Here is a 16179-nt window from a genome sequence, read left to right on the forward strand (position 1 = left end):
AATTGAAGTTAATTACTATACTTGTATATTGCTAGAGCTAATATAGGTCCACTTAATATGAAAAAGGAGTAACAGGTTAGTGCATACTGACCGATTTTTTATACATCTTAACCGGTTTCATGTCAGCGAAAAGCTATAACTAATTTGCCACATATTGTGATGATATGAAAGTATAGGTAATTAGTAATTACTATGTCACAATCGCACCATAGTGGTTTTTGATGTCAATATGCTGAGGTACATAAGTGACAAACAACAGGTTTCGTTTTACCAAACTTAGCATGAAAGTATCATATATTTAGCCTAGGTTAAGCTATGTATTTATATTGGTCAAGTTCGCCGCTGTCTTTAGAGCTAGGATACAGCTTTACCTTAAGCTAACCATCTGCTCATCATACAAACCTTTGCGTATTAATTTGCTGAAACTAGAAAATACTATTATGCGTCGAGCATTCTAAACACTATCATTTGCTTATTACCTACACTTGGCTCTAATATAAATTGCTTATAACTGCACTTGTTCGCTTTTAAAGCTGACCGTAACACATGTCTATTTTATTGTGACGTCAAAATAAATCTCAATCGTTATAAAATGTTGCAAGTTTGCAATCACTTTGTAGTTGCTTCAACTACAACACCATCAGTTGCTTCAATAGTTTTAAAATTTTCTCTGTTAAGTATGTTCATTTTATATTCTTGTTTCATATTTTGTGCACTTGTATTAACACTAACCTCCCACTTTAAATGAATAAAGTTACCGTAGACAGACCACACAGACCATTGTTTAAAATAGGCGATAAGGATTTTGAAGAAAGGATGTTTTAAAGTTGATTTTAGTTATTAGGTATTAAACTGAATCTAAATTAGATAAAATCTATGTTTTAACTTTCAATGAACCGATTAGAGTAATACCGGAAATTAAACAGTGGCATTCCTTATCAATTTATAAGAGCCTTGCATAACTTGAAATGTCTGTAAATGAAATGATTGCTGTTTTTTAAGTTATAATATTTATTCTTCGAATAACCTGCAGTTACTAGAACCTTGCTTTTAAATGACATTTTTAAGTTAATGGTTTTAGCATACTAACATTCTCTTAGGCCTAGTTGGTGTGAAAAACTTTGTGCGTTGTTTTGTCAAGTCTTTATTTCAGTCGCATCTAATTCTAACATATGACAAGTCTGTTTTCATTTCATTGTTGCGCAAAGGCTATATTAAACGTTTGTGAAATGATGAGGTCGTATCGCTGTTCCAAATAATCATAGCTAGAAATTGGACAGATTGCACAGGAAAAGAACGAGCATATTCCCGTCGTTGCACAGTTTGGAACATGAGATTAATCAAAATAGGCACAAAATTAATCATAGACGTTGTAAACATGCCAATATTATTCCTTTGTTAAAGAGGGATATTCCTTTGTTTGTTGGTCGAAGTTGTGTTATTGTCTGGTTGATATCATGCCAATCGGTCAATTCAGGTTGAGATGACAAAACAATGAAGGTGTTTTTTTCGCATTTTAGGCTACACAGCTTGCCCTTTCTCATTTTAAAATTCTAAATATTTATCAATGGTAATAAGAGAGGGATAATAGCATGATACCAAAAACAGATCAATTCCCTGAGAGGTGTTTTACAACACCAGAACACCCCCATCCAGATCCGCCTCTGGTTCACAGTGAGTTGTCTGCAATAGCGATTCCAATAATGACATACTTTTGCTTTTTAATTCTCCTTGAGGCATAGACAATTTTACATCTCCTAATATTGCTGGTATTACTGATGAAGACAGAGTAGTTACCTAGCAAACCCAGAGTATTTGGACAAATTGTTTACGAACATAGCAAGACCTTATCCATAATTCTAACTTGGTAAAGTGTTATGCATCTAATTAATTGAGCTTATCTCCAATTTTTCAAATTTGCAATTTGTCTTCTTGATTTCTCTTTTCCAAACCAAGTGGTGCCTACTTTGACTTAACAAATACTTCAAAAATCAGTAATGTCTATGTCTTTTGCTAACAGCAACTATATAACCTGCTGAGTGAAAAAGTGATTGGTCATGGCAAGCTCTGATGATGGGGATATTTTCGAGGAAGAAGGTGTGGAGGTTCCAAAAGCTCCCATCAAATCTGTGAACAAAGAGAACAAGGATGACAAACAAATGCTTAGTCAACTGAAGATCACAGTCAGTGATCCTGAGAAGAAAACCAAACAGAGTGGTCTCAAAATGCAAGAAACCTTTGTTGTCTACTTGATCGAAAGTTCTCCGAAGACTGAAGATAGTACAATGATTGAAGAAGTCAGTTCACTCTGGCGCCGATACAGCGAGTTTGAGTTACTGCGAAATTATCTTGTTGTGACCTATCCTACTGTTATTGTTCCTCCTCTTCCTGAAAAAAGAGCTAATTTCATTTGGACCAAGATCACTGCAACTGACACATTTGATGCAGATTTTTTGGAGAGGCGTCGTGGGGGACTTGAATCTTTCCTCCATAGAATAGCAGGTCATTCAAAACTTGGATGCGACAAACTTGTTAGTGATTTCATCACCAAAGAAGAGGGTTTTAGGGAAAAGGTTACTGCAACAGGATTCCAAGCAAAGTCAGATTCTTGGCTGAAAAAAGTGAATGCATCGCTACGAGTAAAGCAGCCAGATATAAGGTAAATATAAGTTTACTTATCAACAGAACTGTTTCTACATGTACAATAGACAATTCATTTTTACCTTTCAACATTGTTTTCAGTCAGCATGAAATGCTAGTTTTACTAAGGCTGCTTTTACAGATTTGAGCAGCTGAAATGTTATGCCAATCAGTTACATGAGGGAGCATCAGCTTTGCTTAAAGTACGTGCTAAACTTGCAGAGCGAGTATATGGAATTTACAAAATACATGGCAACTATGCTCGAGTGTTCAAGGAATGGGCTCTGACTGAAAATAGTGACCTTAAACTGGCTCTCCAGAAGGCAAGCAATGAAGTAGAGGTCTGGGCTAATTCAATTGACACTCTAATCGATGAGGAAGATATCATCGCAGAACAACTGAAGGAGTATCTTTACTTTGCTGACTCTCTGAAGGTGTTATATAAGTTACCATTGTAATATGCCCATCCTTATGTAATAAAATATTTTTTGAAATATTTTTGAAGAAACACTCTTAATATTAACGTAATGTTTACTCTAAATCAACCACTATAATTGCTAGATTGTGATTAACTGATCATATTTGCTGAATGGTAAAACTGTTTGTGTAATTAAAAATGTTTAGACAGTTTGCAAGAAGCACGAAGCACAGCAATATGATGTGGAGTGGTATGAAAACCAAGTGATGCTTACCATGACAGAAAAGAAGAAAGTCTTGACAGGAAACACAAAAGCGTTTTCACTCAGTGGAATGAAAGCTCGTCTACTTGGTGGTGACACTGCGGAGCAAACTGAGCAGAAGTTAGAACAACTGGACAAGAACATTCGCGATCTGGAAGATAAATTCGAATCCCACCGCTCTCAAGCAAGTGATTTTCTGGAGGAGGCACTACAGGAAGTTGAAATCTTTAAAAAGAGGAAAAGAATGGATCTCAGGGAAATTTTTATCAGTTACACAATCCTTCAGATTAAACTGCACCGTGAGGGATGTGCAAAATGGGGAAAGTTCAAGTCTTTATTTGATAACCTTCTAAAATCTTAATCATCTCATTGCATTTAAAGTTGTTAAGTACTGCGTTTGATTTTTGCTTGTTTTTCTCTTGTATCCAATGCATTCTTGAATAAGTTTTTCAATGGTTGTTACTAATTTCTTCACAGACTTATTTCAATATATATCAAACTTGCCAGCCAAGATTGGACCGCATCTATTACACCAAAAGTTCTTGGTTACACTGAAAAATCATAACTAAACTGCTAAAGCATTCAATTTAATGTTTGTTTGTTTACTTAATTATTTACATGTCAAACTTTTTTGTACCTGCTTTAACACTGTATATGTTAAAAAATGAAGTGTAAATGCTTTTATGACAAAAAAAGTCATAGGGCGTTCAGTCATCTATCTTATAAATGATTTGAAAACATACGACTTTTATTGTTGGACTGTGCACATTAATTGTATTGATATTAGCATTGCTTCTTATATTTTGCTTAATCTGCAATAACTAGCTTGGAAGTTCTAATGTACAGTAGTGTAGAGAAAACTATGTCATGACAGTTTGGCAGCTTAACCCTACATTAGCAACAGCAATACATAAGTTTTGTATTCTTTTTTTTCTGAATTATTTGCCCTTTTGGATAACGTACTTTATCTGGTACACAGCTACACACTTCTGCTCTTATGATATGAGCTAGCTTCGCTGTTATTGCTGCAAGTTATCAGAATTCAGATTTGTTGCAAATCACACTTGTGTAAGGGCCATATTATGTATGTAGCTGTATGTGATTTTTAACGCCATTGAACTATGAAAGCAATATTATTGTGATTTTTCGATCGGTGCAAGTTAACAGAGCACTTTTGGCTTATTCAGATGACTACTGACACTGATTTTTGTGAGTATATAATCTGCAAGAAAGATATCTCTTGAACTGTATGTGAATAACTTATTTTAAAGAATTATAAAGTTTGTTGTATTAATATATTATCAAAACAATATTATTTTTAGGTGATTGTTGTGTTGGTGATTTTTCTCTGATTTTTGTGCAATAAAATACCTTACATTGCATGTAGCTTATGTAGGTAACTTTTAGCTGGCCCTCTTAGCTTAAGTTAGGCCTCATTATAATAGACCGATTCCAAAGATTTTGTGATTTTATCAACCAAAAACCGCTTACAAACGCCTCAAAATGAATTGTCATGTTTGAACGTAAATTTAATTTCACCGCGTTTCACTGCCAGATAGTAATTTGCGAGATGGAGTATACTGTAGTGTGATTCTGTGCTAGCACTTGGTATCTTTACTTGCCATAGTATTAACTCTTCACGCCATTATATAGCTGAAAAAGTGGAATAACATTGTTTTGTTAAGTCACTATGACTAAGATGACATCTCGACCTGTCTGTGTTAAAAGATGATGTAATCTTAGTGTTTCTTTAAATAACATAACACACTAAGTGACTTAAACCTGCTCGCTTTATTTAAACAAGCCAGGTAAGAAAGTTTCCAATCTATGGGATGCAACCTTGAAACGCCGTATTACAGTACTCGCTTATCTCGTGATTTGCAAGGATCAATCATATTTACTGATAAAAACTTTTCTGACAAAAAAGGACAAGTTAGGATCGTTTCATTTAAGCTTGAGTGAGTGCGCGGGGCCCAATTTGGTGCAAGCCCCAATTTCAAATTTTCGGTCTAAAACCGGCCCTTTGTGATACCGTACCTCGAACTAAGTCACTAAAAGTACCTCGTTCGGTTATACTTTTCGAACCCTACTTTATATTTCAACTTTTTACTTGACATTGACTTATAGGCCTATGTCGTTGTTGCTGTTTGTCTGGTACGATAAGATTATAACCTTTATCCTCAAACTGTTATCTGTTTGATAAGTGTTTCAGGCTTTTGAGGAGGCTTTGAAGTTTAAGGTTTTTGAGGAACCGAACCGGTGTCATGCAAAATATTGACCCCCCATTTGTGATGTAACAAGTTCATTGTCTAATAAAAGATTTGACTCAGCAGAAAACGTGCGCTTGTGTATTTTGGTAAGTTTAGTTATCCTGCCCTCTGTTATCTTAGCATAGTACTGATAAAGACAAACGGAATGAAAGTGCTTGATTTGAAACCAATAAACTTATTCTAGGAAAATGCATCGGCATAAATCAGCTCAAAGTTAAGAACATTTATAATAATTGCACTTGAAAAAAAATTGCTTAATATAATATTTAAGATGTCGAACAGAACACCAAATTAATTAATTATCTGGTGTAGTTTGCATCATCTCTATAATCTGCATTTGAATGTATTACGCTATCGTAATTATAGCCTGTACCAAATACAGTAGTATAACGTAGTCCAATATAGTTTGACACGAAGATTATTACTCTGGTGTAATAATTATTAATACTGGTTCCTCAATACTCGATGCAGTTTATGTTTAACGATGTCTTATTCTTACAATCGAAGAAATACGGGGATCATTTTCTTTCCAAATTTTGTTTGCTAGGCTATTGTTTACTGCGTTGTGTTTGTTCGCTTGGTCAAATCGGTTGATTTTCTCGACAAGATTGTGTGACTCGTGCTGGTGCTGGGATCGAGACTTTGTCATTCTAAGATAATGTTTGTTATATGCTAATTGATTTGTCATAATTAGCTTTATAATACAAAATTCTGTAATTCAACTAGCCTATGATTGTTGACAGAATATAAGATCAAGCAAAGCCTAACATCCATTGCCAAGCCGAGATATTCAGATGGCGCATAGTCTGTAATAGACATCTGGAAATTTATAGACCTATGGCTATATTATTGCCGAGGCAAGACGGAAATCCAGAAATTAGGGAGTAAGCCTTCTCGGCTTTTAGTCACTTGTCAGAGTTGTATTGAATTCAGATTTCTCTTCCAATATTTAAGTTGAGTTAATATGCTTTCTGACTATAATCTTGTTGCGTTAGGTTTATGTTATTTTTGATTTTTCAACTAGTCATGTTAGTTAATAAAGCTTCAACCAGCCTTACGTGTATGCATGCTAAATGCTTGTATACACATAATGTTGTATTTGTGTATTAATAAAATTATGTTTGAACCCCAAATTTTCTTCTAACTACTCTTCACTTCTATTTTGTAGTTGCATGATTTTTTCCAGATATTTATTGTAGGGTGAACAGCTCTGTAGATTTTAAGTAAATCATTGAGCGGGTATGTCAAAGCAAAACAGTACCTTTACAAACCCGAACAACTCCGAAATTTTTCGGACACCTTTGCCTCCACCTTCATCCCTTTCTGCTGCTAATCTTATCAAGTCAATCCGAGCATCAAAATTTTCTGATCAACCCCAGCCAACATCAACAAGTTCTACTAATGGTTCTCAGCCTTCTTCAAGACAGTCAAAATTTTCAGATGCTCCACCTGCCCAACCACAATCAAAAGCTGATGCTGTTGCTGCAGCGGCAGCAGCTGCTGCCAGAATCAATGCCAGCTTGCGTGCCAAAGGGAAATTGTCTGATCAGACGCAATCAAAGCCAATTGTTAACGCAAATCAAGCCTCAGCATCCCCTCTTAGTTTAATTAAGATATCAGAAACCAAAAAGGTTTTCAGCAGTTACATTGCTAAGATTGACATTAACGACTTACCATTGAGTAGTCGAACATATTTCACACAAGTGAGTGTTCAAGAAACTTTAAACAAAGAAACAGGAGCAGCCATTTCAACTAAAGGACAGTTCCTTACAGCAGATGAGAAGAAAAATCTTGATGGTATCGAAAAGCAACTTCATTTGTTCATTCAGTCCCCAGAGAAAGAGAAAACTGAGTTAGCTTTGTCAAAACTGAAGGATATGATATCAAAACAAAAAATGCCTGTAACAGCTTTACCAATTGTCGCTCCGTCACCAACGTTACCTCCCATTCCTAAACTGATACCAGGGCAACCAGCTCTTCCCACTGGTAATTTTGTTCAAGAAAAAATATTTGTTGGCATGGATTACTGTCCACCTGACTTTGATCTTAAATCAAAACTGATCGGAGTCAATTATGCCAATTTTAACTTTGTTGCAAATGCTACTGGCGCGAAAGTCATTTTGCGGGGTAGAGGCTCAGGATTTTTGGAACCAACTTCAGGAAGAGAAGCATTTGAATCAATGTATGTGTTTATTAGTCACCCTAATCAAAATGGTGTAGATGCAGCCAAAAAACTTGTACATAATCTAATATCAACTGTACACAGTGAGTACAATGGATTTATGGCCCAAAAGGTAGGATCAGGATTTGGTCCCCAGCCAACAAACAATTTTTCTGGTCCAGCAAACTTTCCTTCTTACCCGTTGAATCAACAGATGCCACCTAACCCTTACAACAACATGAGTATGCCACCCACTAATCCTTACATTCCCAGTCAGTATAACGCTCCACCAGGAGCAAATCCATACTGTCCACCTGTCCCTGCACCAGTTAATCCGTATGGGCAAATTTCTGCATCAAATCCTTACAACACGGGCTCAGCAACTTCGTATAATATGCCGCCACCGTCAGTTACAGCAGCATCTCACAGCAATTCACCCGAAGTGAAACCACCTGCTCAGTCACCAACTGCAATGCCACCGGAACAATTGAAACCCCTAAAACGACGGAGATTTAAAGAGGAGCAGCCCGATGACTCGAATGTTCTTGGGTATAAACAATTTTCATCCAAAGACAACGATGAGAAGAATAAAAGGCCAAGGAAAAATTATGATGAAACTTTAAGTAATTCTAAACCACCTGAAAAGGCCGAAGAACACAGTAGCCCCAATTTACCTTTTTGGATGTCACATGACTAATTTTTTAAAAACAAGACCAAATGTGAAGTTTAGGAAAATAGGAAATATTGATTCTTGATCGTGATTTTTTTTGTTTGAAGGAGCATGCCTTGCAGGATTTGTAATAGTGCATAACAATCATTTATGGAAGTGTTCTTTGAAAATATAGCCGCATCTGCCATTGCTTGTACCCATATATGTCTAGTAAATTGAAATGACATAAAAGTAGTGTTTTTTGTTATAAACATTGAATTTAATGTTGCAGTTGCACAGTAATTTTCTAAGTCTGCATTACTTTTGTATAGCGTTGTATAGACTTGAACATAGTCTATTTCCACATTGTGGTACTTATAGCCTTGTGATTTTTATACCTTTTAGCTAAGGCTAGCACTGGGCATCATGTTGTGTCATTCTAACAAACACCATTAATGAAAGTTGGACTTCTTTATTTAACGGTTAACATCTGTTGTCGTTTAATAATTTCATGGCATTTGTTGATATAAGTGTGTGCTGTAGTGAAATGTTTGACACTTTGACTACTGCACTACATAAATATTTTGCAATATAATGCTGTGCTGCTATTTAGATGTGGTCTCAAATTATTTTTTTCTCATCAAACTTCTAGATAAGCAAAGTGTTTATGCATGACAATATCATTTATGTAACCTTTCTACTCAACCATGGCCATTGTGGCTCCTATAATTGAGCCACACCCTGGCTTTATTGAGGAAATAGATTATGATGAACTTGACTTTAGAGATGTAAGTAAGCGTTGATTGAGTACCTCGAGTTACAACCTTGCCAAAAATATTTTCACACTTCCAATTGTAAAATGAATCTCAACAGTTCACTTTTGTTATAGCAAGTCGGCAAAGGCTCTTTTGGAGTGGTATATATGGCCATTTGGAGAAACAGTCGTGTTGCTGTGAAGATGATTGAATCGGAGTCGGAGAGGAGAGCTTTTGTTACAGAGTTGAGGCAGCTTTCAAGGGTATCACATCCAAACATTATACGCTTGTACGGAGCTTGCCGAAATCCCGTCTCTCTTGTTATGGAGTATGCTGAATGTGGTTCACTTTATAGCTGTAAGTCCTACCTCTAATTTGCATGACAGTTTACTTAATTTAAAGCACTTGCATGCTCTGCTACTCGCACCCTTGAATGGGTCCCATTTTAAGAAAGTTTCTTTAAAACAGTGCTCCATGGACCTGGTCCACAACCTCACTACACATCAGGCCATGGCATGAGCTGGTGCTTGCAATGTGCTACTGGAGTCGCTTATTTGCATGGCATGAAACCGAAGGCACTCATACACCGAGATCTTAAGCCTCCCAAGTACAGTGTTGGAGTTAACAAGTTTATTGCACTTAATGATATTTTTCTTTTAAAGTATACCTTCCTACACAGACATTCATTTATGTATTAGTTGCTATAAAAATATTTAGTTTTTTATGTGTTATGGCAATAAAATTGCTTTGTCTTTATTCAGTTTATTGCTCACCAACAATGGTGTTGTTTTGAAGATTTGTGACTTTGGCACTGCCTGTGATCAGCACACACATATGACAAACAATAAAGTAATAGTATTAATTACAGATTAATATACATGTGTTTTTCAATTTTTTTTTTGTTTGACTATACAAATATCTTCGTATCCTAACTTTTGTGAGTGTTAATACCACCTTTGTAAATCTTTGCAGGGATCTGCAGCTTGGATGGCACCAGAAGTCTTTGAAGGATGCCAATACAGTGAAAAATGCGACGTGTTTAGCTGGGGGATCATACTGTGGGAAGTAAGGGATATCTTGGGAAGTGTTATTTTATACCGCTTAGCTCATTAGATTGTGCATAGGTGATGTTGAGAGTGGTCAGTGAGTTATAGCAAAAATGAAGCGGCCAAAACATTTAAATATTGAACACTAATTGAAGGTTTTGACGAGAAAGAAACCTTTTGATGAGCTTGGCGGACCAGCTTTTCGAATAATGTGGGCTGTGCATACTGGAACTAGACCGAGCCTAATTCAAGGATGCCCCAAGCCAGTGGAGCAGCTTATGACCAGGTTTAAACATCGACTTGGTGATGACCGATGTCTTATATTAACCAAGCCAACATAAAATTGCCAGGATGTGATATTTGTGGGAGTCGTCCAGTTATAAATTACTTTTGTGTTGTAACCAGATGCTGGTCTGCTAAACCTAATGAACGTCCAAGTATGAATGAGGTTGTAGAAGCAATGATAGATTTAATGATGTTTTTCCCCGGTGGAGATGACCCACTCAATTTTCCATCGCATGACACTGATAGCGGATCGGAGGATGGCTATGCCTGTGAAAGCGTCTCAGAAAGGTATTGATAAATCCTCTTACCAAAAAGCAAAAAAAGAAAAGGTTTTAACCATTTGATAGCTGTTGCAAAGTTGGAATATAATTCGGAACACTGATATGCATTGGTGTGTTATAATAATAGTGAGAGAGAAATTCACATGGGCACTATCAGTGAGACCATTCGGAAGTCACATCAGCTTAACAAGTCTTATTCTAAATCTGGGCTGGGTCCACATTCTCCTGGACCAAATGTATTTAGACACCAGGTACCAGTATTTCTGTTAATACCTCGGAGTTTGCCAACATGTCCTCTTTAGTGTTCATTTATATAATTAATTCGATTTCGGTGTTACTGTACTAATTTTTGTTAGGATGTTGTGGATGTTGCAAGAGGAAGACCTCGCTCTTATACTCCTGATCCACCCAAGCCTGCTCCTGATCCTACACGTAAGTTATAGCATTTGCGGTCTGGAACTCACTGCATATGTAATAGGAATTTTCAGTTATTGGGATTCCGGTAAATTTACTTTACTTGTTTCAACTGCTTTCTTTGAAATTGAGCTTAATTCCCCAACTTTGTGAAGGACATCTTTTTAAAAAAGGCCACCGGCGTGCATCGTCATATGGAAATAAACTTGATATTCCTTATGATGCACTCAGAAATGGAGGTATCTGTAGATTTGCGTGCTTCATTTATATAGAGTTAAATCCATAGACTAACAACACAATGTTCTTCAGTAATTTGTGTGGCAACATTGTTTTGACACTGTGAGACTTCTAAAAAATTGTGCTTGTGTCTTCTTAATTAAAGGTCTCAATACTTTTTAATGTTGTTGTTTCTACCATAAAATTCATCTTTGCTTCACCAATATTTCTCAAAGCTGGCAAAATGTCAAATGAGTACATAGTAGCTCTTTGACGGTGCAGCAACTGGCAATACAATTAGGTTGCATAAAACAACATGTTAGCTTTTGGTAGATCATGTAAGACAGTGGTTCTCAACCTCTGGGATGTGACCCTAAAATGGGCGGCCTCATAATTTTGGTGAATAGTCATTCGTAAGGTGCAAAAGTCAATTTTTATTGTGTAACTTAATGTGAGGAAGAGAAGTGGATTTACCACCAATTACTGTGTATTTATTAAGTAATAAGTGACCAAATCACATGTTGTGATTATATTCAATTGAACAGTAACCGGATCTGTCAAGCTATAATTTGTGATTACTGAAAACCAAGATAATTTTTGCATATATAGAAGTAATAGGCTTAAGTACCAAATTATTGACAACAAAACGCGCTTAACAAAAAGGTGGTTAACTTCATGTACCAATGCACACCAAACACAGACGTTAATGGCAACAGAACTACACAACTTAGTAAAACAAACACACCATGGGATGGGATGTAATGAGGCTATAAACTTGGTGCCACTTGGTGGTATAAACTTGATGTAAACTGGCTATAAATTTAAAAATTTAATGTTTCTTGGTTTTGTATTATTTGCACTTTATGATTGGTTTTAAGCACAGAAAGGTTGCTTGAAAAATGCTGCAATGAAGTGACTCCTCAGGTTTATTCAAGTTCAAAATTTAAATCACAACTTTGGTTGAAAACCACTGGTGTTAGATCCAAGTTGGGGCTTAGTTTATTGATATTTCATAACCGTTTAAAACATATTAAAATGATAACACATTACACATGTAGCTAGCTTGCATCAACTGCCTAAGATTTTTAGTAAAATTTTGCTTGTAGGTACTTGTAGGCTTGTAGTGCTTGTAGGGATTAGTTGGTTTTGGTTTGTCTGATCATTTGGTCATGTTTTGTTTTTCAATTTTTCCTTGCTGATAAATATAATGTGTTTCTATTTTGCTAACCCTGTGTTGAGTGAGCGATTACAACTGAAGTAATTTTCAGTAAAGATTGTGCATAATTTCAGTAAAATTTGTTTTTTTTACGGAAATATTGTTTTAAAAGAAATTGATGTGCGATTTTAATAGTATTTCCTCTTGTCTGGGAATTTCAGAATTTCCATGATTAAAAATTGTGCATTGGCAAAATGGAGTGCCTGAAAAGTGTAATCTTTTCTTTTATTCAGTATATGTTTATAATAAATCTATCTTTGATCTGAAATTGAAAAGAATGGCAAATAACTAATGCCATTGTTAGCTAATAATGTGAACAAAATCTTAAAGCATTGATTGCATTATATTTTTATAATGTTTCATTGCATCTTTTAACCATAGCTTTAGCTGATGTGAGCAAAACTGGTAGGACACGACGCTCATCTGCCGATTTGATTGCTGAGCTAGAACAGCAGCCACTGGAGCCACCAAAAACTCCCATTGGCTCACGATCGGTGAGCCCAGCTCCTGGAAAGTAAGTTGACAGTTTCTATGGTTGTAATTCACATGAGCTAAATCTAGTTCTATGTTCTGTCAAATTTATTGACTTTGGACAGAACTTGCACAATGTGTGTAATACACAGCGTGCATCATTCAGTTGTTGGTGAAAGATTTTGTCTTAAATTGCTTGTCAATGTTTACAACCATCAATAATGACTGTATTTGTAGTATAGGCAAGGCATTGCAGTACAAGCTAATCTATATTAAGTTGTCTAATCACTAGCAGGCCTGGCAGACGTACCAACAACGTTTCCGGCTCTCCCATTTCTTTTGCTAATCATCATAATACTCCTCCAATCGCATCAAAGCCTTCTCCAGCATATATCAGTCAACCGAAGACTCCTCCAAGTTTTACTGATCTAAAGCCACAAATGTCCCAAGGTTGGTTCTCACTCATTAGCGTTGTTTCTCACAGAAAATTTTGACTAAAGATGTTGACTTTTTGTTTAGATTCTGACTCTCAGTGTGACTCACTCCCCAAAGCATATATCACACTGGAACTCCATTTGCAACCTCTCCCTCCTTCAACATCTTCCAGGGAGTCGATGGAGATTCACCAAAAGCACTGCGTGCTTGCCGAAAAGTACCTCAAAGTTTTGGTAAGTTTAACATGTCAAAGAGGTTTTAATCAGAGAAATGTGGTAGTTTTGGAAGATTTTGTATTGAATAAAGTAAAAGATAATTAGTTAAAAACTCTTGCATGGACCTTGATGAAAATCTGCTTGTGATTTAGCATGTCATAGGCTACCTCCCCATGAAATAGGAGCAGAAATTACATATCTCAAACTGTTTCACTAGAGGCCCAAAAACAACGCTAAATAAAACTGATTTTCTGTGAGAAAACTGGAACTAAGCGTAGAGGTTAAACCCCAACCTATAAAATACACCAACCATACTGTCTTTTGATCCGTGGTGCCTTGCAAATATACAAGTATGCTTGAACTGCTTACTTTATTCACTTGGACAGCTAAGAATTAGATCATTATGGACAAACTTGAAACCATTTTTAAAGCTATAGGTACCGGTAATAGCTTTTTTGTTATAGGTATTATATAACTTTAACATTAAAATACTTGTATCTAATAAACAAAATGAAATTTCACTTTCAGCATGCCTTTGTAAATAGTTTTGCCAACTTTTGTGTTATGGACTCCATCATTAAAATAAACGAAAAGAATTTAAAAACTGTGGAATATAAAAAGTTTGGTTTGCTTAGATTTGGTGGAATATTTTGGTTATTTTTAGTTAGATAAATTTCGTTATGATATTTTCTTGTCTAAAATTTTCTAGCGCATCCACATGACATTTAACATCTGCCAAAAACTTTTCAAAAATAGGTTACAAATATTCCCCAAACAATTCCAAACAAATTGTACACTATAAAGATAGCTATAACGGTAAAAAACACTTATGGCTTTATAGGATTGTCCAAAATGCCCAATGTTCATGAACGAACTAAATTCTAATTCTTGATTATACATTCTAAAATTTAGTTCTAAATCACTAATCTTGGTCCTTGGCGGGCCGCAAACAATTGTGCACAAAGTTTTTATCTCGAAATCTTGAATTAAAAGCTTTCACTTGTCAGCCAATGGCTTATCAAATCGTCTATATTGTTTATTTTCTCGTTTTAGACAGTTTAAAGTAAAAAACCAGATTGAACTTAACCCCAACCGTTTTACACAATTATAGATTACATTTGAATTCAACCCAACTGCCAGACTGGTTGAAGGCCGCCAATAGTGTTTGTGCCGATAGCACTTGGGCAGCTCTGGCCTAAACGTATAACCACGTACTCGTACTTGTATCACAGAACTGGCCAACCCGCGGCTCGCGAGCCGCATGCGGGTCTTTGCCCGGTATTATGCGGCTCTTTCGTTCATATTGTATTTGTGTTTTTTAGCTTGTACAGTAAAAATGACTTGTAAATTTCTGTCATTTTCATGTTATTGTGTAACAATTACAATAAACGTAGTTGAACAAAGCTGTGTTTGTGAGTGAGGAAGAGACGGGGCGATATTCATGTGTACCAATGTGTACGATGCGGCTCTTTGCGGTTAACACAGTAAGAAGTGAGGCTCTTAGTCTCTGACTGGTTGGCCACCCCTGTTGTATCATAAACCTAAGTCATGCTTCATATTCATCTTTTTTTCTAACATTTTTTAATAGACGGAGATAGCTTTGTTGAAGGCGCGAGGTGAGCAGCTTCGCCATGAGTTGGAACAAGACGAAAAAGCGAAGATGCAAGGCAACCAACTTCTACTTGAATACGAGCAACTGGTTAACGAGAATACTTCCTTGCAGAAATGGTACGACAATATGAAGAAGGATCTAGCTAGAGTCCGGGAAAACCGTAACAAATGGACGTGACTTCCTTAGATAAATTTCCCGCATTGATTTTTCCACGCATAGCTGTGCAGATACTACCATGACCTGACAGTTTTGTGTTCCTTTTGTATATAATGACGTTCAACTAACAAAATTTATATAATTTTTTTTTCGCAAAGGATGAGGTTTTTATATTTATTTTGTTTGGTCGACCGTGCGGTGACCTTTGTGCGCAATGGTTGCCACCAATCCCGTTTTGAATGTGATTTGCTGTCGTCTCGTTAAGTGCAACATTTTTACAAGAATTAATTTTGTGACTCTGCCACGTGCTATGCGATATGGCGGATATGGTCATAGCGCCTATAGTCCGACACCTTTCTATATTGATTGTTTTTTAGTCCGCTCCTAATCCAAATCTGTTACGATGTTACCATTACTTTCCATTGGCCTTTCTCTCGGTACTCACCATGCAGCATTATAATGCGTTTTATACTCCATACAATATTGGACTGTTCACACACAGTAGCCTACATATTTGACAAGTCGTATAAACTGTAGATACTTTAAGCTTTTCTTTCTAACCCGTTGGTACTTGATTCGTGATTTGTTTCCGTAACTGGCGCACTTTTCGTCTCTTTTAACAGGAAAGCCAAATAATTTTACTTGAGTATCAAACAAGACCTGGTATATACACCACC

At 36.2% G+C, this 16179-nt stretch overlaps 3 protein-coding genes across 6 annotated transcripts; all 3 read left to right on the forward strand.

Annotated features, from left to right (window-relative positions):
• Window positions 1-2020: 2020 nt before the first annotated feature.
• Window positions 2021-4700, forward strand: LOC143465277 (sorting nexin-4-like). The gene is made up of 3 exons (XM_076963495.1): window positions 2021-2659; window positions 2783-3074; window positions 3265-4700. Exons 1-3 carry the CDS (start codon window positions 2058-2060, stop codon window positions 3679-3681), a joined length of 1311 nt encoding a protein of 436 aa, XP_076819610.1. The 5' UTR covers window positions 2021-2057; the 3' UTR covers window positions 3682-4700.
• A 2038-nt stretch (window positions 4701-6738) lies between these two features.
• LOC143465179 (KH homology domain-containing protein 4-like) lies at window positions 6739-9185 on the forward strand. Its single transcript, XM_076963365.1, has one exon. The coding sequence runs from the start codon at window positions 6832-6834 to the stop codon at window positions 8446-8448; it is 1617 nt and encodes a 538-aa protein (XP_076819480.1). The 5' UTR covers window positions 6739-6831; the 3' UTR covers window positions 8449-9185.
• On the forward strand, window positions 9051-16143 carry LOC143465178 (mitogen-activated protein kinase kinase kinase 7-like). Of its 4 annotated transcripts, none has more exons than XM_076963361.1 (14): window positions 9051-9188; window positions 9290-9512; window positions 9624-9762; window positions 9917-10004; window positions 10128-10220; window positions 10357-10487; window positions 10607-10774; window positions 10895-11018; window positions 11124-11199; window positions 11337-11420; window positions 12995-13127; window positions 13377-13534; window positions 13604-13752; window positions 15323-16143. In XM_076963361.1, the coding sequence occupies exons 1-14, from the start codon at window positions 9108-9110 to the stop codon at window positions 15521-15523; spliced, it is 1848 nt and encodes a 615-aa protein (XP_076819476.1). In that variant the 5' UTR covers window positions 9051-9107; the 3' UTR covers window positions 15524-16143. The 4 variants fall into 4 exon arrangements, with proteins under 4 accessions (XP_076819476.1, XP_076819477.1, XP_076819479.1 ...); XM_076963362.1 differs by having other exon boundaries at window positions 13380-13534; XM_076963364.1 differs by lacking the exon at window positions 15323-16143 and adding an exon at window positions 14846-14996.
• The last annotated feature ends 36 nt before the right edge of the window (window positions 16144-16179 follow it).

Source organism: Clavelina lepadiformis, chromosome 7 (assembly GCF_947623445.1).
Source record: "Clavelina lepadiformis chromosome 7, kaClaLepa1.1, whole genome shotgun sequence".
Lineage (NCBI taxonomy): Eukaryota > Metazoa > Chordata > Ascidiacea > Aplousobranchia > Clavelinidae > Clavelina > Clavelina lepadiformis.